This window comes from Curcuma longa, chromosome 21 (assembly GCF_044706935.1).
Source record: "Curcuma longa cultivar G26 ecotype Majalengka, Jawa Barat chromosome 21, ITB_CL_G26_1.1, whole genome shotgun sequence".
Lineage (NCBI taxonomy): Eukaryota > Viridiplantae > Streptophyta > Magnoliopsida > Zingiberales > Zingiberaceae > Curcuma > Curcuma longa.
The window spans coordinates 3024300-3051349 of NC_133881.1; the positions used below are offsets into that span (position 1 = coordinate 3024300).

General features: G+C 41.1%; 4 protein-coding genes and 2 pseudogenes across 4 annotated transcripts; 3 read left to right on the plus strand and 3 right to left on the minus strand.

Annotated features, from left to right (window-relative positions):
* Nucleotides 1-256: 256 nt before the first annotated feature.
* Nucleotides 257-3049, minus strand: LOC141815546 (stachyose synthase-like). Its single transcript, XM_074703495.1, is given in 6 exon segments — nucleotides 257-852; nucleotides 925-1292; nucleotides 1363-1540; nucleotides 1627-1949; nucleotides 1952-2791; nucleotides 2794-3049. Coding segments are annotated over 6 exon segments (2532 nt in total). The 3' UTR covers nucleotides 257-285.
* Nucleotides 3050-4781: 1732 nt separating this feature from the next.
* LOC141815326 (expansin-like A1) lies at nucleotides 4782-5949 on the plus strand. The gene is made up of 4 exons (XM_074703264.1): nucleotides 4782-4917; nucleotides 5008-5117; nucleotides 5206-5384; nucleotides 5467-5949. The coding sequence occupies exons 1-4, from the start codon at nucleotides 4782-4784 to the stop codon at nucleotides 5840-5842; spliced, it is 801 nt and encodes a 266-aa protein (XP_074559365.1). The 3' UTR covers nucleotides 5843-5949.
* A 3014-nt stretch (nucleotides 5950-8963) lies between these two features.
* On the plus strand, nucleotides 8964-15464 carry LOC141814346 (serine/threonine-protein kinase BSK1-like). Its single transcript, XM_074702291.1, has 10 exons — nucleotides 8964-9087; nucleotides 9175-9607; nucleotides 9722-9857; nucleotides 10400-10533; nucleotides 11522-11627; nucleotides 12625-12710; nucleotides 13547-13735; nucleotides 14429-14596; nucleotides 14687-14800; nucleotides 15072-15464. Exons 2-10 carry the CDS (start codon nucleotides 9287-9289, stop codon nucleotides 15324-15326), a joined length of 1509 nt encoding a protein of 502 aa, XP_074558392.1. The 5' UTR covers nucleotides 8964-9087; nucleotides 9175-9286; the 3' UTR covers nucleotides 15327-15464.
* Nucleotides 15465-15789: 325 nt separating this feature from the next.
* Nucleotides 15790-16690, plus strand: LOC141814350 (uncharacterized). Its single transcript, XM_074702292.1, has one exon. It carries the CDS (start codon nucleotides 15808-15810, stop codon nucleotides 16612-16614), a length of 807 nt encoding a protein of 268 aa, XP_074558393.1. The 5' UTR covers nucleotides 15790-15807; the 3' UTR covers nucleotides 16615-16690.
* A 317-nt stretch (nucleotides 16691-17007) lies between these two features.
* On the minus strand, nucleotides 17008-18269 carry LOC141814496 (uncharacterized; annotated as a pseudogene).
* A 497-nt stretch (nucleotides 18270-18766) lies between these two features.
* LOC141814349 (myb family transcription factor MOF1-like) lies at nucleotides 18767-20532 on the minus strand (annotated as a pseudogene).
* Nucleotides 20533-27050: the final 6518 nt, after the last annotated feature.

A 27050-nucleotide genomic window follows, 5' to 3' on the forward strand; every position in this document is an offset into this window, starting at 1 on the left:
AAATTTGATTCGTCAAGTTTTCTCGCCTGTGTATTTAATGTAGTCGGGAGCCAGCATTTTTTATTTGGATAAAACATTATATAAAAAGGTTCATTCGATCATTTGATTTCAGGCCAAGTCCTTAGCCATGCAAAACTGTTCTTGTTAATTCCAAATATACCTGAAAAGACATTAAGCATCCAATTAAAAAACCCACCAGACAAAGCAAATAAAAAGAATTATTATCATCATTATTAGTTAAATATAAAAGAGCATGATTAGGAAATTAAACTCCTAATTAAGAGATCAGTAATCAAATACCACTTCAGAGACTCCACAACTCTCCTCCTGCCATGGAACCTCCACCCTCATCTTCCCATCCTCCACGCAGTACTCAAACCCAACCGCAGCTCCATTCAAGCAGCACCCGCTTGGCTTCCTGCTGGAGTACACCAAGAGCTCACCTCCCCCCTTCACCTTCATCCTCACAGCAGCCCCATCCACTTCCACCTCCACCAAAGTCCCGCCGCAATTGAACATGTTCACCAGCCCAATGGCAGCGAACTCCACGTCAGTCCCGACGTTCTTCACCGGCACGAAGCTGAAAAGCTCGAAGGAGGAAGGCTGGAGGGTGAAGCGGATCGCGTCGGAGTTTCGAGCCATGAGGAGTAGTTTCTTGGCCTTGTGCTGATACACTGCGTACTCCCCTGCCTCACCCAGCTCGGTGCAAGTCTCCACTTGATCCCATTCCATGTCTGACACATGAACTGTTCCGGTGACTTCCTTGTAGCAATGGGAGTAGCCTTTCACTCTCTTCTCCTTGGGGTCCCAGCCACAGCCTTGGCAATTGAAAGCTCCGATCACACCACCAAACTAGATAAATACGACCAATTTATAATATTCTCGATCGTGTCAAATCTTGGAGATGAATTGTAATTTAGTTACCTTGTTGAGGTTCCAAATCTTGAGAGCGGTCGTTTCGTCGAATAGGGGATTGGCAAACAAGCAGTCCCTCGTCGGCAAAGCATAGTGCAAGCATTTGGGGATGCTTCCGTCGTTGAAGACGAGTTTTTTGAGGAGATCGAAGTTATGGAAGCCGACGGCGTCACTGACGTAGATGGGTCCGCCGCAGATGGCGCGCGCCGCCGCGTGGAACTCACCGCAGGCGTGGTCGGACTGGAACATGTCCCAGTCCGGCTGCATGAACTGCCCCATCCACAGGCTGTTGTAGGAGTTGTTGATCATGTGTGCGCCTTGCAGCCAGTAAACGCCCATGGGATCTCCGTAAGGATCCTCGAACCAGAAATCATCACCTGGAATTGAGAATTTTTGGATTCAAAAACAAATTTCGAAGAGAGAATTTAATCAAAGTTGAGTTCTCACCGGTTCTTCCCATGTTGACTTGCCAAGTTCCAAGGAAGAAGAAGTCATTGCACTGCTGCATGCTGGAGATGATCCCCGTACCATTAAAGTTCTTCGATATCGACTTCGACAAACCGTCGTAGTATGCTTTCGCGAGCTCAACCCTGCCTCCGTATTCTTCGCTCACGTACTCCAGTGTCTGCAACAACATCGAATCCAATAGCATTACGGTTGGTTCGCTGAAGTATTGCATCGAGCAGGTAGTGTGCAATCAGAGCGACTTACATGGATGACGTCCACTTTGACGCCGGTGACTCCGGCGCCGGCGAGGTACGAGTGCATGGAGTCGTAAAGCTCGCTTGACTGCACCGGATTGACGAGTCCGATGCCGCCCTCGACGATCTTGTCGACAGCGAGATCGTTCATGGTTCCCGCCAAGCCTGGAGAGAGCTTGACCGGCACTAGCTTGGAGTCCAGTTGAGTGCTTCCAGGTCGCACTCCGCCCCAGGCTCCGCAGAGTGCTTGCCACACGTAGATGTCCTCCAATCCCTTGAACTTCGACTTCAAATCCAAAATCAAACCGCTCAATCCACCCATCTCGCCGCGGTCCCCTCGCCTTCCGCTAAAATTTCGCCTTTCTGCTCGAGCATTTGGTCGATTTCTCTTCTCAATTCGAGTTCTTTGTCCTTGCTTCCGGCCTTTCTTGCTTCTTTGGCCTCCTTCGCCTTGGAAAAGACCTTCTTTGGCATGTACCTATCGTAGGATAAGGTTTCAGAGGTGAGGAGGCTGCCTCCCCTGTAGTTGCGGAACTTCTCGCCCTCGTGGAACCTGTAAAGCCTGGCGGTCATCTGCTCTCCGCCAAAGACGAGATTTTTGGCGTCCTCGTTAGGGTTTTCGCAATCCAAGTTTATGCTCTGCCACCCATCGTCGATGACGAGGAACCGCAGCGGAATCCCGCCGTCGGCGAAGTCCTTGACGCCGCGCCACACCCCAATCGGCTCGACCGTCAGGTAGAAAGCATCCCAGGTGCACCATCCGAATTTGTCGACGATGGGCGGAAGCGGCTTCTCCTCCCTCAATCGGAACGTGCCGAGGTGAACCCTAGCGGCGGCGTAAGCTTCCCGCATCAGGGTGAAGGGGTTGTCGTCGACATGAACGTACGCTAGGGCTTTGAAGGAGTCGGCTCGCACTCGGGAAGACCCGCTCTCGCCGCAGAGCAGTACGTGGTCGCCGTCGCCGTGGGAGATAGCAGACCGAAACTTACCCTCGAGCAAGGGGAGGAGGAGAACGTAGGAGCCAACCTCGGGGACCTCGAAGAGCACCCATTGGGTCTCCAATTGCAGGTCCGAGCCGCGGCTTCCCACCCACATGGTCGACCACCATGTCTTGAACCGGAAGATGCTGAGGAACCTCCGGTCAGAGAATTTTCCGAGCGAATTCGTCGGACGGGGGAAGCTGCCGGAAGGGCGAAGCCGAGGAAGCCGCCCTTGTGGGATCGAGACTGGACTTCCTTGACGAGCGACGGTGGCGCATTGGAAGCATGGTTTACTGCATCAAAGCTCGTAAAGGTGACATTTTTAGGGATCTCCGAGAGCAACGTGACGCCATTAACGGTGAGATTCCCATCGCTGAGTGAGAAGAGATCGGTGACTCCATTGGAGAAAGTGTTGTTACAGACGAGCCCACAGGGTTCATTTGGTGGCGCCATTAACAGTTGCAGAGCTCAAAATTAGAAGCTTGAATTCACTGAAGAAGGATCAATCCAGCAACTTCGAAGAACAGCTGAGAACCGATCAACCAGGCAAAATGAAACCACGGAAACAGTTCCAATTCAGACCTCAACCAAGAAAAAGTTTGAGAACACTCGCAGAAATTAACAAGACGGATATCGGAGAGGAGATGAAGAATTAACCAGCACCAGGTGGTTTGTATAAAGCCAACAGGAAGGTGATTAGGAAACAATTCTTCCTCCAATTTTGGTTTAGCAAAAATTTAGGTAATAAATAAAAAGAAAACATGAAATTATAGGACAAATTAGTCCCCAAATTCATCTAATTTTCGATCTTAAAACGATTTGGTTCGATATGTATTTTCTAGTTACCATAGTATCATTGCTTTCTGAAAGAATTTTCTTCCTAATGTCATAATTACTATATACAATTCAATTAAATCCATTTTGGCTTAGAAAAAAATTAAATCGATTTGTTTCTATTAAAGAAAATTGACTAGGCAAATAGTTGAATTATATCTAGTCAAATAATCAACAAATAATGCAGAGACTCTATGGCCTTGGCCTCTATTTAAGTGGATTATTGATGAGCTAAATAATCTTCATCAAAGAGAGAACTAATGCAACAATTGGTATATTTCATATATCAAGTATTAAAAATATGATATCTTTGTATCTTGCATAATTTGAAAACATCTAAAGTAGTTAATAATTGACATGATTTTTTTTTTGGGTAAAAAAACACATACATACTCTAAGAACATATATAAACAAAGGAAAATTGTGAATAAGAAAAACAATGAAAAAATTTGCATAAATTTGTCTATGACAACTTGAAGAGATTTTCTACTTGCACAAATTGTGGATTTGTTAATGTTTAGATCCATTTGAGGGTCTTGACCTATCAAGTCTCAATTATTCCACATGTATGGTACCAGTAAATTTTACTGTATTACATAATATGCACAAAAATACGAAAAATACTTGTTAGTCAATCAATGTCATTGCATTGTTTGAAACAGTCTTCAGAATTCTACATGAGTGCAGCAATTTTGGTTTTATTTATTATTTATTGATTATTTCACACGCCATTATTATTTTTATTTAAAAGTTCCGAGCAAATTATTCCATTTGTCTCATTCTTCAAAATAAATTGTTAGTTGAACTTAAAAAGTTCCACATCTATTAATGATATATTATATAAATACAGATTGAATTTTTTTAACATCTCTGTTAAATGGTTAATTAATCAATTTTAAATATCCTCGTTTTTTTTAAAAGAAAAAAAAGGCTGCAAACTGCGTTATGTCCAACTCCAGTTGCCAATTGTTAAACCGTGCACGCATACATTAATTCCTAGCTAGATCTTAAATTGTTAAATATTCCATCTGAAATCTAGCAACCAAGAACGAGATCCAACAGTCCACGCAAACCTTCGATCTCTTTGTTCTCTATCGCTTGACAGATTCAAACAATGGCCACGGGAAGATGCCAAAATTTTGAACGTAAAGCACGGTTTTTCTTGCTTTCCTACAGATGGCTGCAGGAACAGTGGACGGGCGGCGGCGCGTCGACGAGTCAGCGTCACTGCACTGCGTGGTCTTGGGTTCAATTCTTTTCGTGGGAGACACAGCACCATGGAGTTTACTGCCCCTCCTCTCCTTATTTATCTATCTCACCACATCCGTAATTTCATTAACCAGGCACAAACATGGTTGCAGGTGATTCCATCTTCTTCTTCTTCTTCTTCTTCTTCTTCCTTCTCATTGCTTCCTCCGCCATGGCTTCCGGTGGCTGTGTGCATCCAGCGAGAGCTGGATACTCGTCTTCTTTATCTGTCTTCTCTGGTATCTCTCAACTCTATTTTATTTTTCTTTTAATTTTCTGCTCCGTCCGAAAGGTAAATGGTGCTAGGTTTTGTTGGTTTCTCCTTGTAGCCGGAGCTTGTGGATATGGCCCCATGGCCTTGGGTTTCAATGGTGGTTACGTTGCTGCTGCAAGCTCTACTCTTTACAGAGGCGGCGTTGCCTGTGGCGCTTGTTTCCAGGTTCAATTTCACTTGTGAACTTCTAAACAAACAAACAAACAAATTAAAAAACAAACTATTCATGAACTAACTTGTTCGATTTAAACAGGTGAGGTGCAAGAACATGAAGATTTGCAACAGCGAAGGTGTCAAAGTGATCCTCACGGACCTCAACGAGAGGAACGACACAGAGTTGATTCTCAGCCGACCGGCGTTCATGGCGATGGCGCAGCTAGGAATGGCCAAAGAGCTGAAGAAACTCGGCACTGTGGATGCGGAATACATGAGGTAATTAATAAGAAGAAATCAAACACTTCTCGTTGACTTTTTATTATTAGCACTGTCGATCGTCGTCGATTCCTGGGAGCAGAATTCCATGCGAGTTTGGAAACAAGAATCTGTCCATCAGAGTGGAAGAAACGAGCAAGAGGCCTAATTATCTGGCAATCAAGTTCCTGTACCAGGGAGGTCAAACTGACATAGTAGCAGTGGATATAGCAGAGGTGAGCCTGAGTGGGTCGCCGGCACATTGGCAGTCCATGAGCCGGGAAGAAGGACCCAGGTGGAGCACCGGCCGAGCACCCGTCGGACCACTGCAGATCAGACTGGTGGTGACCGGCGGCTACGAGGGAAAGTGGGTTTCGATTCAGAAGGAGATATTGCCAGTCGACTGGAGGACCGGTTCGGTTTATGATTTGGGGGTTCAGATCACTGACATTGCTCAGGATGGATGCTCAAGCTCCTAAATCTGCTAACCAGACTCAATTGCCATTTCAGATGTAAAATTTCAGAAGATTGAAGCCACTGAACATGGATTTGATGCCTAAAAAAGGGCTGAATGATCCACGGGGCACTAAAGAAGTAAAGAGTCAACCAAATACCCGTTTTTTTTGCGTTGACTCGAGCAAGGTCCCCTTGCTTTGGATTGTATGGCGTTGACCAATGGCGGCTGTTGAGAAACTTAATTTTGACTCGTGTTAAATAACAGTGTGGCACTGAATTGAAAGAGCGTTATTACATCATGAGAAATAATACATTGTATAAAAATGCGGTATGAAATTCCAGCATGACATTTATGTTGTCAGGAAATTGAGAGATGGGAAACGGGAAACGGGAAACGCGGAAACAGAAACGGGAAACGGCAATAATTGAAGTTTCCGATTTTTGAAAATGTCGAAGACCTACAGTGTTGAAGACCTAAAGTTAAATAGCCTTAATTTTAATTTAGGAGGGGTTAATTAAATAACTATGGATGAAATTTGATCAATTAAATCCTAATTCATTTAGGGTTAGGAGATTTAGTAGGTTTAATGGCTTAACGGTTTAAACCCAAACCATTAAACCATTAACGAATCCCTAAATATTCGTTCGCAGCCCCTGTTTCGCCAATCGCCGACGCCATCTCTGCTTCCTCTTCCTTATCTTCTGCCGCTGCTTCCTCTTCTCCTCTTCCTCATCTTCTGTCGCCGCCGCCCTCACTTGTCAATGTCGTCCTCTCTTCTCTTCTTCCCTTCCTTGCTTTTCCTCCACCCCACAGCTGTCGTCGCTCCTTTGGTCGCCGCCGCGGGACACCGACGCCCCAAGCTGGCGGAGGAGCTCGGAGACGCTCGTCGACGTGGTCAGGGAGGTGCGCACCTGCCTCGTCGTCCCCTCGTCGCTACGAGAGGACGGTTGCCGCGAGGTTGAAGTTTCCATAAGTTTCCACGATTCCAACGTTTCGGAAACGGAGACGTCCGTCTTTTACCCGTTTCCAGACAGCAGAGCATGACATACACAAGGCCTGGGTCCCACTTCCATGCCTTATATGTGTTATATTAGGATTTCATGCTGCATTTTCATGTAATCTATGATTGCTTTTACATCATTTCTGTACACCCACGATTGCATACTAATTGAGCTGACTCAAAGGCTTTTCTAACAAGCTAAAAGATATTTAATTCATGTTTAAAATTATTAAATTTTAAGTAAACTCAAATATATTTAATAAAATTTTAAACTAAATTTAAATTTATAATATTTTATTGAAATATTCACAAGTTGCCAAATTCAAATAAAACTCTATCCATTTATATATAAATATTGGTTCCAATATATTTAAATTAATATTCAAATAATTTACTTAAATTTTAATATTTATTCAATTCTACTTGAACAATTTAAATCAAATTAAGATTAAAAATTTATTTCGAACCGAACTTAAACTAATATTATTTATATTTTTTGAATTTCAAATCAAATTCAAATATTAATATTTTTTTATCAATCAACGCCATTTAATTTGTTTGCACTCCTATTCCATATATTACAAATAAATAGTAAAAATTCATTAAGAATTACGTTATATAGCAGTGGGATCGTCGGTTAACTCACCCCCTCTGTAGTGGCTAATGGTGAATCCAGCTCGAGTAATTTATCGGGGCTGACTCTGGACCGTGGACTACACCAACGGAATACCCCGGACTATTTTCTTCGTTCCTTTAAATTTTTCTTTCTTTTATCCGTAAATCTAAGTTTTTTTCTTCTTTGATGTTGTTGCGCCCCCGGGCTATAGCTCGGGTAGCTTACAAGGTGGCTCTGTCCTTGACAGTGGCCCACCGGGTTAGGACTAAATCTCTATTATTTATCTTCCTTCCAAATCGTTTGATTGAGTACTTTAGGGCGAGCATAATTCAAGATATGATTTAGTTATCATTCCATCATATGGATAATAGACATGACACAATGATTAGGGATGACAGTTGATCGAATATTTATATATTCATATATAATTCTAAAATATTATTTAAAAAATATATAATTGGATACAACAAACTGCAAGTACTCAGCTTAGACTCACTCGATGATGGGCCATGAGGTTTCTCTACTCCATCAAAATGTTGGGCCTCGGAGCAAAGTCAAGCCGCCATCGTGTCGACGCCATCGTTTGCGCCGCACCATGACCATCTCGGCTCTGTGTCGCTGCTACACCCACGTCGATTGCGCCACGCACGCAGTGCCTCCGCAGCTACACGACTCCGAGCAACAGCACGCCATTTCTCTGTGTCTGCCTGCCTCCGTATCTACCGTGCATCGCACCGTCAAAAAGCGGCGTGGGCACTGGCCACTGGGCAGGGGCAGCTCCGCGCGTACGGCGCATCTCGTCAACAGCCTGTTCACGCTATCGGATGCATTCGATTGGACACCGAGGAGCGAATCCAGCGCATGGAGAGAGAGAGAGGAATCATGCTTGAATTATTGGACAGATGTTCCATTTCTTCGCACGGCCCCGACAGCAAACAAACCAATCAAAATCCTTAAAAATCCCAAGAACAAATTAGCAATGTATTGCAGCGAAAACTGAATTCAATTCAACGTGAGCCAAGAGGTGGATGTGGATGGAGGCTTGATTCATCCCTGGTAGGCTTCAAGTCTTCTCTTCCACGCTAGACCCAGTTGCTTATGGCGGTTTACGTACGATCACTTTTGCTCGTCAAACAACGCGCCGTGGACTCGGCCAAATGCGTGGAAGTCATACGCTGGTCCCTTCAGCCACTTCCAGAACAGAGCGACCCGGCAAACTGTCCACTAGCCTGATTTACACGTCCAGTAATTTCTTCTACATTCACTGTCAAATGCGCGAAGTTAACAAGCTGTTCAAAAACTTAGGAATTGAAGGGCGGCCCGTGACAAGAGTTCGCGACTCGATCGTGAGATTCATGTATTCTTTTCATTCCGATGAAGATCTGTCACGGCCTGACACCTATTTTCAGCAACAAATCAAAATAAAGTCGATATTTTTCTAACAAAGTATAAAGTAGAGTTGTGTGAAGAACAACTGTGGTTGCATGTACTAAATGCTGTTTGTTTATTGCGCGTCCAGTTAAGGCCGAAGGAGATTCGGAATAAAAGGAGACGAATTTTAATATTTGGCTGTACAACTGGAGACCGAGTTATCGCCAAAGGGAAGGAAGAGGGGGAAATGGAGAAGCAAGTGATGGCAGTGGAGCAGCAGGTGTAGTTGGTTCTCTATTCTCTGGCGTTTTTCACTTTACCTCTGTAAAAAGTTGGCATTTTTCACAGTTTTCCTTCTTGTTATCAGTTTTAACTGAGACATACATAGAAGGGTAGAGAGGAGAAATACAGAAGTTTCCATCGAGAAAGCAGTAGCTTTTGTTGTCGTCGACTCGGCTTCGTCGTCGCTGGTGGCGGTGATGGGGTGCTGCAAGTCCTCCCTGCAGCCGGAGAACCAGCAGACGGCGGAGAAGTGGAGCAATCAGAGCCAGCAGCGCCGCCGCCCGTCCTTGCCTCTCCAGGCGGCGGAGGGCGGCGGAGGGCGAGAGGTGCCGTCCTTCGACCAGTTCTCGCTGGCGGAGCTCAGGGCAGCGACCGATGGATTCAGCCCTAAGAACGTCGTGTCGGAGAGCAGCGACAAGACCCCTAATGTGGTCTACAAGGGCCGGCTGCAGAACCGCCGGTCGATCGCCGTTAAGAAGTTCAGCAGGACTGCCTGGCCGGATCCCAAACAGTTCGCCGTTGGCCTCTTTCCGCACTCCTTCGATTTCATTTCGATTCCTCTCCTTTTGTTTCTGGATTTATCTTGTTATTGGTAGCGAAAAGGTAATAATTGGTTCTCCTTGGAATTGCAGGAGGAAGCATGGGGAGTTGGGAAATTGAGGCACAGGAGGTTGGCGAATCTGATTGGGTACTGTTGCGAAGGGGATGAGAGGCTTCTGGTCGCCGAGTACATGCCAAATGACACCCTTGCAAAGCATCTCTTCCACTGTATGCATTACCAGCACCCAATTATCTTTTTCTTCACTTGAAATGGCAACTTCATTACTCAAACATTGAGTGTTACCCGTCATTTTTGCTGAGAGCTGGAGTCTCTCAATTAGCAGTTTTATCCCTATTAGGAGCATTATGCCATAGTTTAGCTAAGTTTTTGTTAGGCAGACACCTTCATTGAAAATGGGCAATACTAGTATGCATAATTTTCAAGTGAACTTCCTATGAAATTGACAATTCAAAATTTTGATGGGAGTAATTGTATTAGATTGATCTAAATTAGCATCTGGAAGCAATGTACGGTGTCTAAATTCTTCTAACAAACAACAAGATAAACTCTTGATTTTCAAATGAAGCATGGTGAGTTTTTTGTTCCCTATCTAGAAGGTACAATCGAATAACAGTTTTAGTAAATGAAAACATGCTTTTTTGGTGAAAAGCATTACAATTTTTTAACATCTTATGCAAGATTTTGTTGTATTACTTCTTTAAGCTTACTTTATATGGAATCTTACCATTTATCGTCGTTTGCTTTGAAGGGGAAAACCAAACTATTGAATGGGCTATGCGTTTAAGAGTTGCATTCTATATTGCTGAAGCCCTCGACTACTGTAGCAATGAGGAACGACCACTATATCATGACCTGAATGCTTACAGAGTCCTTTTTGATGAGGTGACTGAGCTATTCACTGTTGAATCACCTTTCAATTGTTTGAAACATCATTGTAATTTGTACCCTGAAAACAATGATAACTTTGTTGAGAGATGACCAGCTTTTATTCCATAATTTGTTATGGAACTTCATTGTCTTCTAGGTTTCTTATTTCTGAAAACTTCTACATGGAAACTAAGATGTAGGGATTTGTCAAATCTCATGAACATGGATTTTTTTTTCTATACTAAAGACAGTTCTTCTTTATGATTGGATTAAATTGATCAAACTTCTGCAAGTTTAGAGCTAGTATGTACTTACGAGCAAAGCTTTCATTGCTGTTTGAGAGTGCATTTTTTATTCAGCTGGATTTTTCATCTTTAAGAATCCCCGAATACACTTTGTCATTTTCCTTCAGTTGGTTTTGGTGTCTGTATTATGAGTCTTTGGTTTCTGACAAAGTAGTCAATTACTAACTATAGGCCATGATATTCTGTTCGTGCATAAGAAATAGCAATTTTATTTTGTTTTTATCTATCAATAGCAGTATTAACAAAGTTAAGTGAAGTACAGTTAGAGTCATTCTCTGATTCACCATACAATCTTTTCTTCCTTTTTCAAGAGTGAAATTGCCAAAACATATTTTGTACCTAGGGCTATAAGATTAAGAGGCTTAATTCTTAATACTGGAATTATTTTTTTTAAAGTGCAGGCTTGTTAGATCATAAATGTACAATTATGTTGAAATTTGTGTGATCCATTTCACCCTTTGTCAAATTGCTGCAATCACAGAAAGACCATGCCCACACACTTTTTTATCTTTACCATGCAACTAGATGGAAGGTAATGTCAATGTGTAAAACTTCTGAGAATAGGTTCAGAAAGTGTAACATGAAAAAAAAGTAACTAATTACTATTCTTCCATTGTAAATTTGATGCAATCACAGAAATTGGTGCGGATCTGTTTAAAATGCTGAGTTTTAGTTTATTTTTATACATATGTATGCAGGATGGTGATCCACGACTTTCTTGTTTTGGTCTTATGAAGAACAGCAGGGATGGGAAAAGTTATAGCACAAATCTAGCATATACACCACCAGAGTATTTAAGAAATGGTACTAGCTTATCTTAAGAGTTTTGTTACCTCAAGATACTAATTTCATCTCCACAAATTCTCTATGTTTTTTGTACATTTTTCTATAGAAAAAACTCTTCTGCATACTTAAGCATAATGCTTTACTTTTGGCGTGGAAAGGACTAGTCTTTTTTGTCATTGAATTTTGTGTTATATGTACCTTCCTTAAGTAACCGTTTGTCTGTGCATTGATAAACTACAATCTGCCAAAACAAATCAGTATTAATTTTCTCCTATTGGGAAATCAAAGTGGGGTTCTAGGAATGCCACAGTGGATATCTGTGGAGAGTATGAATCTTGACAAAGAGGGAGAATTATTGACAATTAGCACTTGTTATGATATCCGTTATATGTTTACTGTTACTTCATACCGTCGGATCAGAATACATGAAGTTCCAATCCCATTCCAAAGAACTGCCTCTTCTTTCCTTTGATGCAAGATTGTTGGTATTCCCTTAAAAAAAAGGTAAATTGTACAGACCTTGTAGTAAATTTGAATTACAGGTCCACTTCATATTGGTTTCAGGCTGCGATGATCCTCAAACATGCCCATTTAGTCTGACTTGCTATGACAAGTCTTTATATAAGTTTTATGTATTGTTCAATCTACCTGATTTGATTATTATTGTCCATTTCACTCAAATGTAACTCAATTTCTCTCCAGCAATGTATGACAATGCTTTGGTATTTTGATGACAATCCAATGCAAACTTCATACTGATCATAGTAACATATACACAGACACATATAAACATGCCTAGTTGCATTATTTCCAGTTTAGTAGTCATTTCTGTCGGGGTCCTAGCAATTTGAAACTAGGCGGAGTCCTACATACACTAGAACTTCATACAGTGTGGTTCATGTATTTATTTTTGAACATATATTGGGAAAATTTGTAGCAAGGTATATCTTCCAATTGCCAAATTTACTATTTGAATCATCACTCAGATGATTGGAATACCTTGAATTCTCTGCAGGGAGAGTAACACCAGAGAGTGTGATATTTAGTTTTGGCACTGTGCTCTTGGATCTTCTGAGCGGAAAGCGCATTCCTCCTTCTCGTGTAAGTGTTTATACCATTCTCATATCTTGTTGGTTGTGGGTAGGCAGTAAGACACCATTGTGATTTAAATCAGGTTGTTGACAGACCGTATACTACATTGAGAGCCCATGAAATGCTACCTTTGTTACTCAAACCAAAACAAAATTGTGAAAATTGCCATTGTGGTGTCTCGTTGCTACAAGCATATTAGCTTTCTAAGCCTAGATTAGTACAAATATCTATTGTAAAAAAGACGAGGCTGAAAAATCGCTATCAAAGAATGCCACAAATATCAACCAGCCTTTTATTTTAGGCAGCATGAATTTTGTCATCATTGTTCATGGCTCTATTTTCATCTTACTTAGCTCCATCCTGGTACTAGGTTGGCTGAAGAAGCTACTATCTTCTCTTTAAAAAAGAAAAGAAAAGAAAAGAAAAGTGATTGTGAATGACAAGAACCACTCGCATATATTTCTTAACAAGTATTCATGAGTTTTGAGATCAAATAGCCATATGTTAAATTGTTTAGGTTATATTTGTCCAAAATTGAAATTTCAGCCACAATGTAATTTTCTCACTTAAACTAGGTCCTTGAGTTGCATGTCTTATCGAGGCCGCATCAACCATACAAAAGGATTAAGGAAAATGATAGTTTATCTATTTTTTGGTACCCGTGAATATGCCAACTTCAGTTTGATTGTGCCTGTCTGTAACTATATTCATCACATTGTCCAATTATGATTAGCAAAGTTTGTAGAGCATGTGCTCCTATACATATGTCCATCTGTACTGGTACCATATGAAGAGACAAATATGTTTGAGTGGTTGTCTGGTTGATGAAATCCAAATTCTCACAGGCTCTTGACATGATACGTGATAAAAATACTTTAGTCTTAATGGATTCCCACTTGGAAGGAAATTTCTCAACCGAAGAGGCAACTACACTTGTTGACCTAGCTTCTCAGTGCTTACAGTCTGAGCCTAGGGACCGGCCCAATTCAAAGAAGCTGGTGGCAACACTTGGGCCATTGCAAAGCAAATCAGAGGTACAATTTCCTTTCTGATATTTCTTGAATATGAATAAAAAATACTCCAATTATCTGCTGCATATAAATTATGAACCATTCAATTTTTCAAAATATGGTCCAAGTTGCCAAATCTGTGAAATGTTCATGAGTCCATTAGTATTTTTGAAAGTTAATTTTCTGGAAGTTCATTGATACAGTAGCTTCCTTTTTTATTCTAAAACAATTTAAGCATTGATATATTGGGAATAATTCAGGAAATGCGTGATTCTGTAACTACTAGCTCATCGGATTTACAGAAGTCCGTGGAGTGCGTGGAGAAATTGTTATTGGAAAAAAAACTAAAATGCTTATTATAAGCTAGGTGACTCTTATAAACTTGTTAATTTGCCACTAATCGTTAATTGGATGTTTGCCTGAGCAAATTAAAAGATTCAGATACATGAGGCAGCCAATTTCTGAAATGTTATGGTGGTCTAGTGTTTGGTATCTACACTGATAAATTTTCTCATAGTTTTCTTTTTAATCTTCAAAGTTTGTGTGTTGCAATAATGTTGTTTGTTATACATCTCGTTGATTGGATGTTCATCCAAGCAAATCTAAAGATTCAGATAAATGAGGCAGCCAATGCTACATTTCTGAAATGTTGTAATGATCTAGTATTTCATATCTTTACTATTGAGCAGCTGATGGTAATAATCTTGTGTCATACAGGTGCCATCTTACATTATGATGGGCTTTGAGAAGCAGCATGAAGAAGCTCCTCCACCTCTGCAGCAGCCTCTGTCACCTATGGGCGAGGCCTGCTCCAGAATGGATCTCACAGCCATCCATCAGATTTTAGTAATGACACACTACAGAGATGATGAAGTAACAAATGAGGTATTTGTGCAATTTTGACACGAAATTATTTCGAATGCTTCTGGCAATACACTTTAGAATAATGGATTCATCTCTTCATGTTTGTATCAGCTATCATTTCAAGAATGGACACAGCAGATGAGGGATATGCTGGAAGCACGGAAACGAGGGGATTTTGCTTTCCGCGACAAAGAATTTAAGACGGCAATCGAGTGTTACTCGCAGGTACTTCTTCTATTCTACATAATTGAATGAGGGAAAAAAATGGATTCTTTCATTGAGATGAAAACTGAACGTTGGTCTCAGACTTCAGAGTTATAGTGTTAAATGTTGAGTTTATTGATGGATTTATTGGATTAAAGGTAAACTAGCAGATGCTATTTAGAAAACTAACATTCTAATTAAACTTCATCAGGGAAATTAAGTATAGGATTACTCACATTGCTATATCTACTTGCAAAAGTTGATCTTGCTCTTTCCTATTTTGTTTTTGCAGTTCATAGACGTCGGCACAATGATCTCACCTACTGTGTATGCTAGGCGAAGTTTGTGTCATCTTATGAACGACCAACCTGATGCTGCTCTACGAGATGCAATGCAAGCTCAATGTCTTTACCCTGATTGGCCCACCGCTTTCTATATGCAAGCCGTTGCTCTCGCCAAGCTGAACATGCAGGGCGACTCGCAGGACATGCTGCAGGAAGCTGCGACGCTCGAAGAGAAGCGGCAGAAGAACACTCGAGGCTTCTAGTTTTGTTATGTTCATGTGATTGATTGTATCTTCTCACTGTGCTTTTTGTTCATGTTGTGTTTGCGTGCGTGCCTGGGAAAAAATATCATAGAGAAAAATTGGTGTGGATCGATTCAATGTATTTGGTTCTTTGTCATCTATCTTCGCCTGAACTGAAAATGTGAATAATTGATGAGGCACATGAATCAATCTAAAGCGAAATGCGAATCTTTATCATATCATCCTTTTCATAGTGACAGTTACCACGTCGCTACCAATAATTGATGCAACTGAAAGATCTGAAGCAAGAACAATGTGCTAAATAAGCAGTTTCAAATATGACATGTGAAAATTGTGTGCTGATGATGAACACTTGGAGATTCTTTGAAGCCATTATCGACAGTGAGGGCACAATGTGCTCCACGGATGTATAAAGTAGAGGACGCCACTGAGGCAGGCCGCATCCATTCTTCCATCCCCAAAATCAAAGCCAAGAAAGAAGATGACTGCTGCTGCTGCAGTCATGGAACAACAAACCTTCCATGTCCGATCCGTCAGCCTCCAATCGAGATCTCGTCAGCCAGTTGCAATCAAGGTGGAAGAAGAGCTGCAGAGACTGAAGACAGCTGCAACTTCCATGTCTTCATCGACGGAGATCTGCGATGGACTGAGAGGTCTCGGGGATCTCTACGCTTGTGTCGGAGATCTCCTCCACTTGCCGAGCCTTCAGCAGACTGTCTTCTGTTCCAAACAGAGGAAACGGTTGGAAGAGGAACTGGAGGCGTCTCTCCTGCTGCTCGATCTCGTCGACAACATGAGGGAGTTGGTGGCAACCGCGAAGGGGCGAGTTCAAGGCCTGCAATCAGACCTTCGAAGACGAAGTGCCACCTCACCGGTGATGTTGGGCAGTGTTCGAAAGGAGATGCAGAAGAACGTGAACAAGTGCTACAAACTGTTGAGGAAGATGGACGAGAAGGGTAGATCATCCGTTTCACTAGAGGTGGACTGTGGAGTGTTGATTGAGTCGAGAGATGCCACCATCTGTGTGCTTCGCTCTGCGCTGGGTCTCTTGGCCATGGCATGCCAAAAGCCAAAGTGGACGAGGTGGTTATGGACTCTGAAACCCACCCAAACGCAGAGAGCATCTGAGTTGGGGGAATCCCTTTTCTACTCTTCTTCTCAACTAGTGCAAGAACAGATGGATGCAGCAGAGGCGACCATGGAAGCCGTCGAGACAGAGCTGCAGAGATTGCTTCGGAGACTGATCCAGTGGAGAGTGTGTTTCCTTAACTTCCTCAGCCTTAATTGATCTCCGGCGCAGTTGGCAGCCGTGTTCTTACTGGATTTTGTACGTCAAATGCATGCACATCTTTGTAAATACAAATGAGAGCCTTTCACATGAATCAGCGTTATTATTATGCAATAACTCAACAAGAACAAAAATTAAGAATGAACAAGAACAAAATCCACTATCACAGGGAGTCTACCAAGTAATTCTCCGTCACTTCACAGGAATAATCCACTGTCACAGTTGATCCATCTGCTCCTTGATAATTATAGGAATAATCTACCTCCAGATTTTCCACAGTGTGGCTTGATCCATCGTCTACACCTCCATCTTGATATGGCCTTGCATCTGCACCGTGATGATCATAGAAACAATCTACCTCCGCAGTCCGCATTTTCCACGTGATGGACTGGTTCATCGTCTACATCTCCCTCTTGATTCGGCATTGAGTTTAATGGACAAGTGCAATTCTTGCGATCGCCGCAGGCACAGTCGTCGTTCACAGAGGCATCCCTGTTGTGGATCGACGTTCTTGTTCTCACGGTCTTGCTGTTGATCCGGGGCAATGTTTGGCCCCTGATTCCGCTGATTCGTCTGAGGTGGCTGTGGTGGGTTTAGAAGCCCCGTGATCAGCGATGGCTTTTGTGTTTGTTGCTGTTGCCAAAGAGGCTGGGCCGGAAAAGATTGCCCCAGAGGCCGCGGTGGACTTAGAAGCCCCATGGTCGGCGATGGTGCTTGTGGCTGTTGCGGTTGCCGCTGAGTCTGAGGCGGAGGAGACTGCCCCAGCGGCCGCGGCGGACGTGGAAGTCCCATCGTAGGCGATGGTGTTTGTTGCGGTCGTACTGTTGCCGCTGCCCGAGGAGCCGGTGATGGTGGTGCAGATGGCTGCTGTGACCCCTGTTGGTGTCTCCTGCGGTCACGCTGCCCCAACTGAGCCCGAGGCAGGAGGAGAGTCTTCTGGGCCGCTCCGTCTTCTCCATTTTGATCTCCACTCGATTCACTGCTACTGTCGCTTCCATCTCCAGAATGTGATGGTCGTCGCCATCGCGATTCTCGCGGAGCCTTCTGCTCTGTTTGCCGTGACCTCGCCGCTCTTTGCAGATTTTCCGCCGGCTTCGAAGCGAACGTGGCGCACTCAATATGAGTATCGAAATCGCATGCATCACAGCGATAGAGCCAGTGGTCGGTTCCGGTGCCGCAACACAAATCACAAGAGAACACCTTCTCGTCGTACGGCGGCGAGAAGACGAGGTGGAGCTCGTGCGTGTGCGCCTGGTGCTTCACCGTGAGCTGCTTGGCGGCGCACTGGCAGTGCACCTGGTAGCCGCAGTGGTCGCACCGGAACACGAACGCGCCGCCGCTGCGGCCGCACGCTCGGCAGCTGGAAGCGGCGTCGCCGACGGCGATTTTCATGGAGTCCTTGTGCGCCGGGTGGCGAATCCGCCGAGACATCTTGGCGCAGGTGATGTCCAGCGCGTAGTTGCACGGCTTGCAGAAGTAGTAATCGTTGCCGGAGACGGGGGAGTTGCAACCGGCGCAGATCGGCGGGGACTCCAACGGGTCCGGCGGCGTGAGCCCGAGGTGGTGCGGGTGACTGAAGTGGGCGACCCATGGATCGTCGCTGGGTGCCGCAGCGTTGGTCCCCGGAGAATTGCGCCGCCGCCAAATCTTCCCATTGTTGACTGCGATCGATTATTTAGATCACGATTCATAGAATGCTTGCTCTTTGGTGTGGCATAAGTAATGATCGAGGGAAGTTGACTGAATTCAAGTCAACCATCGAAATGTGGATGGGTTGACATTTTCGTGGGCGCCAAACTTAGTTGGTAGTTTGAAATTTTTGGATACAAATGGTTCACCACGTACCATATTAAAATTAGATATATCAACAAAGATTCTTGCTAGTTTTCCTTTCACAAAAGTTTCATCCTCAAAAAGGAAAAGAAAAAGAGAAAAAAAGGTTCTTAGAATTTTCGTCACTTTTTGACCAAATCCACCAGCAACAAACTAACCCTCAAGAAAAAAATAATTAACTCTAATTTTACTGCAATAATGAGTTGTGGCACAAGAATGTGACCAACTAACTTAGCAAGGCCATTAAAATGAGAACTATGGCCAAATTAACAAGAAATTTTTTTGGGGAAAAGTAAAGACATGGAAAAGATCATATAGTTTAAGATCCAAAGATGGACATGGAGAGCTCCAAATTTAGTCTCTGCATGCACCTGCAGTTGGAATGACCATTATCGACATTATTTCTGCCTGAAGAAGAGATCATTCCACAACTTCCTTCGCTGGAGATCTTTGAGTCCTTCTGAGAGTGAGATGATGGATGCAACGACGACAAGGAGAGAGACAAAGAGCAGTTGTTCATCTCTAATTCATGATCACTCTCCTTGGACACTGTCCTCTCTGCAGGTGCATGCAGTAGGGTGGCCTGCTGATTATTAATTATCAAGTTCGAGTAAATCCAATGAAGCAAAAGAGAAAAGATAAATTGTAATTAATGTGCTGAGTTAAAATTGTTTAGCTTTGCATGCATTCGACAATCATAGTACAATCGATTAGAGCAATAATAAAGCTGCAAGGATGGCAGAGAACTAAAGAGATAGAAGCTTTATAGGGGAGAGAAAGAGATCTCTCACACTTTTTAGGCATACCTTAAAAGGTTCAGATTCTTGTGGCACAAACCCAAGAACTTTGAAGTTGGAAGGATGATAGCGATCATCTTCTGTCATGCTCATGGCCAAGTCCTTTCTCTGACTCTGCTCATCACAATCTCTTAGCCAGCTTAGACCTGCAATTCCATCCCCCTTTATTCCCCCCAGCAATCCTTGCTTGTGATTATCATCACTAACCCAGCAGTACTGTGAGGTGACTCCAGCTGCCACCTCACGCTCGCAGATTTGCTCTCTGCATTCACCACTTTTGGAGCTGCTCCTGTGAATTTAATAAGCATAAAGAATGGTGGATTAGCTAAAGATGAAGAATTATAGAAGGGCGCGCTGGGAAGAGACAATTGGGAGTTGTCTTCGTGTTGTGACTGGTGCATGCTGCTTTAAGAGGGTTGAAAGCTTGCTGATATTTTACCTTTTCAGAGGAAGAAGAGGAGGAGGAGAGTGCACGAACTGGAACTTGAATTCCTTTGTGGTGGTTGAGGTGTAGAAAGAGACACCCCCATCCGCCTCATCAGTACCTTCATCATTAATGCCTTTATTTGAGCGTTTTTTCCATTCAAATCTGACGAGAAGATGAGCATTAGTAATTGGAGAATTACACCTTGATTATATTTCTGTCAAGATCTTTAAAGCGAAGAAACAAGAAAAAAAAAAGTAATGAAACAAACAAGCTAAGAAGCGACTAGGAAACTCCAAAGCCAAAGTAGTGGAAAAGCTCTTTCTGATCTCTTTCTGTCAAGTGTTTTTGTAAGCAAACACTTGGATTAAGCATGCTTACTGGAGTAACATCTTGGTGAAGCAAACTGTAAATATATTATAAGTAGTTCATGCAGAAGTTAAATCCATTTTCCTGAGAAATATTTTACCTTTTTTCACGATGTCATTCCTCATGCTTCTATACATCTGATGAAACCCACATCGTCCTTAATCAGCTAGCTAGCTTTAGGGAAGAAGATCAGGAGTAAGATTAGATATCCAAACCTGGAGGTGGCTCTTGACATGAGAAATGCTGAGTCCTTCGACATCCATCAACTGGAGAACTAGCTTCGGTGTAGCCTCTGATAAAACAGAGATTTAATCAGCATACAGAATTAAAGACGAGGCAGATTGATCGTATATGAAGCTATAGCACACTGTCATGGCCTCCGAGCCTTTTGACGGCATGGAGGAAGGAGAGGTGGAGCTCCGGCGTCCATTTCAGGCGAGGGACCTTCGATCTAATGTACTGTCTCACAGCTCCATTCCTTCCACAATTCCCCATCTCTCTCTCTCTCTCTTGTCGACCGATATCCACCTGCCTGCTCCTCTCCTTTGCTCACCAGTTGCCACCGAAAAGAACAATATAATAATAGGAACTGCGAGGAAAGAACGAGACCCAACTTTTTGGCGTCCTCGTCGCCAATCTATCTCATTCCACTACAAAAAGGTAATAGGCACTCTGTCTTCTTCTCTTGCTTTGTAGTCTAATAAATAAATGATTCAGAGTCTACGCTCTGCAGTGTATTGGAGGTAGTGTACCAGGCTACGTATGAGGTAGTTTGCACGGAGCCGCTAAATTTACAGCGTCGTTAGGACTGTCGAGGAGACGTACTGCAACACGCACTGTGTAAGAAGAAGCTACGGCATTGATGACCAGAGAGACCGAGGCAGCGGAGAGAAACATCAAAAAATCCTTTTGGCTAGTTAAGGCTGTTCTTGAATGGAGGTTTCAACTTTGGCCATTTATTAATGCAAGATCACCAAACCTTTTTGGAGTTTTCTTGTTTAGTGTATCTCTTCCTGCGTTCCAACCACCTCTCTTCCTTTGTTTCCACGGCGGCGGCGGCGATGGCTTCCTTTGTTTTGTATCCGCCGGAGTTTCCACGCACGGTTCCGCCGCATGTGGAAGAAAGAGTTAGAGAGGCGCTCCGGCGGCAGTGGCGGCGACGACACTCATGGGACATAGCCACTCCAATAGCGTTTCCCCGCTGTTTCCACGGGGAATAGAGTCTAACTGCCTACCGTCGTCTCCACTGGCCTCTGCCATGCAGCTGCCTCTATCTCTTCTATCCTCTCTGAAGAGTTCACCGTTCAAATTAAGCGAGAGAAGGATGAAATCGAGTGGTCCATCTACGCCTTGGTAACTTTGACTTCGATCTGGGTTCCAACTCACCGTCGAAGAGAGAAAAATTAAAAAAAAAAAAGTCCCTTTTTGTCGGGGCAAGCAGCTAAGGCAAACGTTGCCGCAGAGACGGCGGCGGAACTATCGTTCTCGTTCTCTAATTGAGGCAGCGAAGGATTCGATCGTGCGGAGGCTGAGGTAGAAGGAGTCTGAGCAAGCGGCGGTGAGGAGTGCCGAGCTCAACGACTGACCGACTTGCTCGCCTCCCAACCGAGTTAATGGTGTGGTAAGCTAAGCCCAAGGCCAGCTAGGTGAAGGCCGCTTCTCTCCATGCGAAGCTCCGACAGGCCACTACCGTCGCCGCTACGATGCCGGCGGCGTCATTTAGGCTCTGTTTACTGCATGAGGACGGATTGGACTAATTTTTCCATCTTAAATTCAGATCAATCCGAATCCAACTCCAACTAAAAAAAAAATTTGGATCAAATTTCAAGTACAGATCTGAATTTTAAAATCTTCAATCCTAATTTGATATTTTTCTTATGGATTGAATTCTTTTTTTACACTCCTAACAGTCTATAAGACCATCTCCCCGATAACCGACCTGAGCGCCCATAAAATCCATTTTGGTACATTTTCAACACCAATTTAGTGTCATTTCGAACACCAAATTTTTTACAGATTCAACTCCAACCAATACACACCATTTCCTACACTAATCTCAAAGAATATTCCTTAGATAATATTCTATTTTTTCATCTTATAATTTCTTATTCAACATACATATTAATTTATTAACTATTTTTATTATGATCATCATTATTATTAAAATTAATATTTTATGATACATAATAACTTATTTTTATAATATTATATTTTTAATTACAACAAAATAAATATTAGTACCTTCCTTCTTCATTTTGGTGGAAATAAAATTTATAAATTAAATTAATTAATTCAAAATATTTCAAGGGTGCAAGTGAACAGTGAGCACGGATATGGTGAGAAATAGTGCACCAAAATGGGCACTTGCACCAAAATGCTGCACTGTTCACTTGCACATTTTGGTGAATTTCAAAGGCATCGGTTGGAAAGAAATAGTGCCCCTTTTACACCAATTTGATATAAAGGGGTATCGGTTGGAGATGCTCTAGCGGAATTTCTGGAGTGTCAATGAAAACATCGTTGAGTCCCTATTCAACAATGTTGTGATTTCATTAAAATTTCCCTCAACTTTGTTTTTTTTAAAAACAAATCAAATCAATCATCTAACTCTTGATATTTATTATTGTTCTTCAAATTATTAACTAAAAAAAGTTATCAGTCCTATGCGAGAGTATTCCACTGCAATCTCTGTCGAATGTTCTATGATTCTTTCCCCTTCTTTACCCGAATACAATTTGATTTAAGCAATGTCAACAATAGACGAATTGACATTTTGAAAGTCAACTAAATTTTGACATTTTGAAAGTCAGAATATCTAATGGCTAATGCCTCACCTTTCTATTGTATGACCTCGTACATAAATAGATACGTACATAAAGCTCTTCACGCGTGGCTGGTGGCAGAGAACGAAGAAGAGAAGAAGCAGACATGAGACTAAAACTGAAGCAGCTCTTGACCTTAATCATTGTGTCTTTGATTTCATGTGAGGAGCAAAGCAGCAAGGCTTTTGAATCGATCAATCTCGCATCGCCTCTAATACGGCAATCATGGAGTCCCTGGTTCAGAGGAAATTTGTCCCCCCTTCTTGTCCTTTTTCTCCTCTTTAGACCATCAAGAGAAAGTTAACCAAAGATGATTCATTTCAGTGTGGGGCTGTTTGTTCATCTTTTCCCCCTACTTTAGCATCTGTACTGGCTTTTAGATCATACTTTTACCTTCATAAGCTCGATCACACATCGGTCGTGCATGTCGGAACTAGTTGTAGTCGTTTATATGGATCTTATCCTCCATTGCGTTCACTCTATGCAAGCTACATTGATGAACAAGATCAACACTGGTAAAGTTCACCAATATAAACATGAACAGATGCTGGAAATGTAGGAGGATGGATCAGTTGTTTCTGAGCTACACTTTTGAATAATTAGGAGACTTTCAGCAGACAAACTCTTGCCATTGTTCATAAAGCTGCATCGTTTGATCTGCAAGCACAATCTACTCCAGGCCGTTTTATAATGATGCTGTTCAGAGTCACAAAATAAGAAACCAAAAGCATATTAGGGAAAGTTCCTTGCTTTAAACTGAAATCAGAAACTAGGATATAAAACTGAAGCAAGTGTTAGCTTAGTACTCTGGAAAGCAGTTGAATAGCAAAAGACCTGTGAAAATGTGGTAGTATGAACTGACTTCAATGAACAAGAAGGTAAAGATTAAATTTCAATGAAATGTTTATTTTCATATGCAAAATCTTCTGCAGAAAATCTATAAGCAACTTATTGACATGTATTCTGAAAGCCATTAACAAGCAATACAATGAATTGTCACTAGCAAAATGTTGAGACCCCTTTTACTGTGTCTCTTTTATTGGGAGACAATCACTCTTTTAATCAGACAGGACAACACTTTCACTGTTTATCTTTTCTTTAGAAGCAGTCACATGTCTTTTTATCAGTTTCGTTATATTAGCAAACATTGTATACCAAAAATTACCCTTGCGATATCAATTTTGCATAATACAAACATTAACTCACTAACTCCATGATACAAACATTATTAACATCTACTAATCCTTAATCATGCACGAAACCTACTAACTCCATGACCAAGTCAACATTCACATCCATATATTAAAATTTTATAAAACACTGTTCGTATCTTCTATGGATCGCATTCCATGAAACAGTGATCGACCAAAAACTTGGCTGCGGAAAACCGTCGAACACAAGATGAGCAGAATCAATCCCACCGCTTCAGACAAACAACTGAGCAAAATTTTCAAGCATATCATTGTTTAGTGCCTCTTCTCAACGATCTGATGACGGACCTCATTTCCATCCTCGAGCGATTTGGGTTGGGCCAATATAAGATTCTGCCTGTTGATTGCAACCTCTAGTTATATATATGTGTGTGTGCATGGTCAACATGGCAATATAACTAAACAATATCCTTAATAAATCCTTTACTAATCAATCAAACAGGTTTCCTTCTTTTCTCGCTCCCTTCCAAAATACTAAAGAGGTCCATTATTAATTACTCCACTAAAATCACTAAGTTCTTAACCTTCACTAAAAGACAGGCAACCACACTGAGACAGACAACCATGGAATGGCATGGCATCATCAACTTTTGTTATAATAATGAATTGAAGAGGTTCAGAGTTTACTACTGTTAGCTTTCTGGACACAGTCATCGAATTTTCCTCTCGTAAACAGAAGATGAATTAAGTTGGATGGCTGTCCATGTCAAATTCTTTCTCTTTACACAAAGCTCTTTTAGTACCTAATTAAAGTTAAGCAAATCGATTTTTTATCTGTAAAATTACCTTCTTTTTTTCTTTGGAGAATTCAGGTGACCTCTGAAAGGGAATTGTAGTGGAAACAGATGTCACACGGATTAAGATTAGTATGGCAAACCACCATAAAGATATGTGGGTTAAGAATTTATCAGAGAATGAAAACATTGAGGATTAATGAGCATTATTAATTAATATTGTCAGAGACAGAGATCAATCTGCCAAGTCTGAAAGATCATCTAGGGAGGAGTAGTGGATAGACGATGAGCCTAATTTTATGAGTCCTAATAAATTCGGAGACCATTCATAGACCATGGCCTATGGCGTTCCTAGCACGTCACCTTGAAATTTCATTGATTAATGTTAATTACTCCTTTAGAAGGAAGTACGGAGAAAGTACGGAGAAAGGCTCTCCACTATTGAGCACATAATCTTAAAAAATAAGATTAATAAATTATGTTTATTAATTTAATAAATTATTTTATTAAAATATTTATTTTAATGAATTATTTTATTAAAATAATATTAATGAATTATTTTATTAAAATAATTATTTTGATGAATTATTTTTTAAATATATAAAAATTTATTTTAAATTTTAAAAAATAAAATTAATGAATTATATTTATTAATTTAATGAATTATTTTATTAAAATAATTATTTTAATGAATTATTTTATTAAAAATATATAAATTTTTAAATTTTAAAAATTATAAATAAATTATATTTATTTTTTGATATATTATCAATTTATTATCATCATTAATATCATTAATATTAATATTATTAATTTAATTTAATTTATTTGATTCAAGGGTAATATAATAAATGTTAAATTGGTTATGTTTTGATCTCTCTAAATAAATAATTTGAACTAAACAACATTAAATTATATTTTATACCTCATAATCTTAATTATGTGATTACCTTATAATCATATAACTAAGATTATATATGATAACTTAAACCAATTACACTCTAACAATCATTCATTAATGCTCCATTCCCTGTCAGCTCTAAAACTCCATCATTCATATGAGATCATTGATTCATCTCTTTAATTAAACACAACTCAATCTCATTAAGTCAATAAGCTCCACAAGTTCAATGCACATTATTCCAAGTTTCTACATATTTAATACATATAAGACCCAAAAATTAAAATCAAAACTAAGTAGTTGAATCCAACCAGAAAGGAAATATTAATTGTTTCTCCAATGAATATGACACTCAAATTGTCATTTCAAAGATTTGATAACTCCTTTAAAGGAGTGAAGAGAAATAAATAAAACACTACGTGCTTGTTGCTCTCCAAGGTGACATATGGGACTCTCCTTTCATAAAGACTAATGTGATGAAACATTAAGACATTTGCTTGTTGCTAGCCAAGATGTCATGGTTAAGCTAATGTAAAATTAGGCTCTCCTTTCACGAAGACTAGTGTGATGAGTATTTTAGGCGTCCACATAATATGTTTTCAAATATTTATAGCCTAGTAAGTAAACTTTGATTCATTATGTCTTGCTAAAACTACACTAGAATGTGTTATACAATTGATAGTAAAAAGTGAAATTGTCACTTTCATGGAGGACAATCTCACATTTTCTGAAAGAGAGTAAACTACGGAGACTTTGCCTAGCAACAATTGTTGGGATGTATACTAGAATCACATTTGGTCAATATTTTGAAGTGTCCATTTAATCTATACTGTAGATTAACATGGTGTGCGGAGTCACACACAGAAGACCATGTTATCAGTCCCTTATAGATTATAAACAGTGTTCACAACCAAGATGGATTGGACAAACCATCGGAGTGGTTGTAGTGTAATTTTGTCTTAGTCTGTCTTGACTATAAAATTATATTAGTACACTAAGTGTGTATTGAATAGGACCATCTGAGGATTGTTCGATTTATACTGACTATATAATTGAACCAAACCTCTGTTACTATAGATGTACATGCTCTTAATCCCGATATAATAACAAACACATGTACTTAGTATGTACTTCTTTAATTCATCAAAGGGTGAGATTTAGAACGATAGATCAAAAGGCCCGATGAGTTGGAAAGTAGTATTATGTACATGGTGTGTTGTTGATTATAGAAGGAAACTGTGTCCTATAATCTAGGCTGATGATGTCCCCTTGAGGAGCTCATAAGGATTATCATGTAAACCCTGTTATGTAAATAAAGTGAAATTGGGTTAACCTAATGTAAAAT

Coding starts and splice junctions, on each gene's coding strand:
- LOC141814346 (XM_074702291.1), top strand. CDS start 9,287: ATGGGGTGCTGCAAGTCCTCCCTGCAGCCGGAGAACCAGCAGACGGCG. Junction 9,608..9,721: donor CGGATCCCAAACAGTTCGCC/GTTGGCCTCTTT, acceptor TTGGAATTGCAG/GAGGAAGCATGGGGAGTTGG. Junction 12,711..13,546: donor AGCGCATTCCTCCTTCTCGT/GTAAGTGTTTAT, acceptor AAATTCTCACAG/GCTCTTGACATGATACGTGA.
- LOC141814350 (XM_074702292.1), top strand. CDS start 15,808: ATGACTGCTGCTGCTGCAGTCATGGAACAACAAACCTTCCATGTCCGA.
- LOC141815326 (XM_074703264.1), top strand. CDS start 4,782: ATGGTTGCAGGTGATTCCATCTTCTTCTTCTTCTTCTTCTTCTTCTTC. Junction 4,918..5,007: donor TTCTTTATCTGTCTTCTCTG/GTATCTCTCAAC, acceptor TTCTCCTTGTAG/CCGGAGCTTGTGGATATGGC. Junction 5,385..5,466: donor GTGGATGCGGAATACATGAG/GTAATTAATAAG, acceptor TCCTGGGAGCAG/AATTCCATGCGAGTTTGGAA.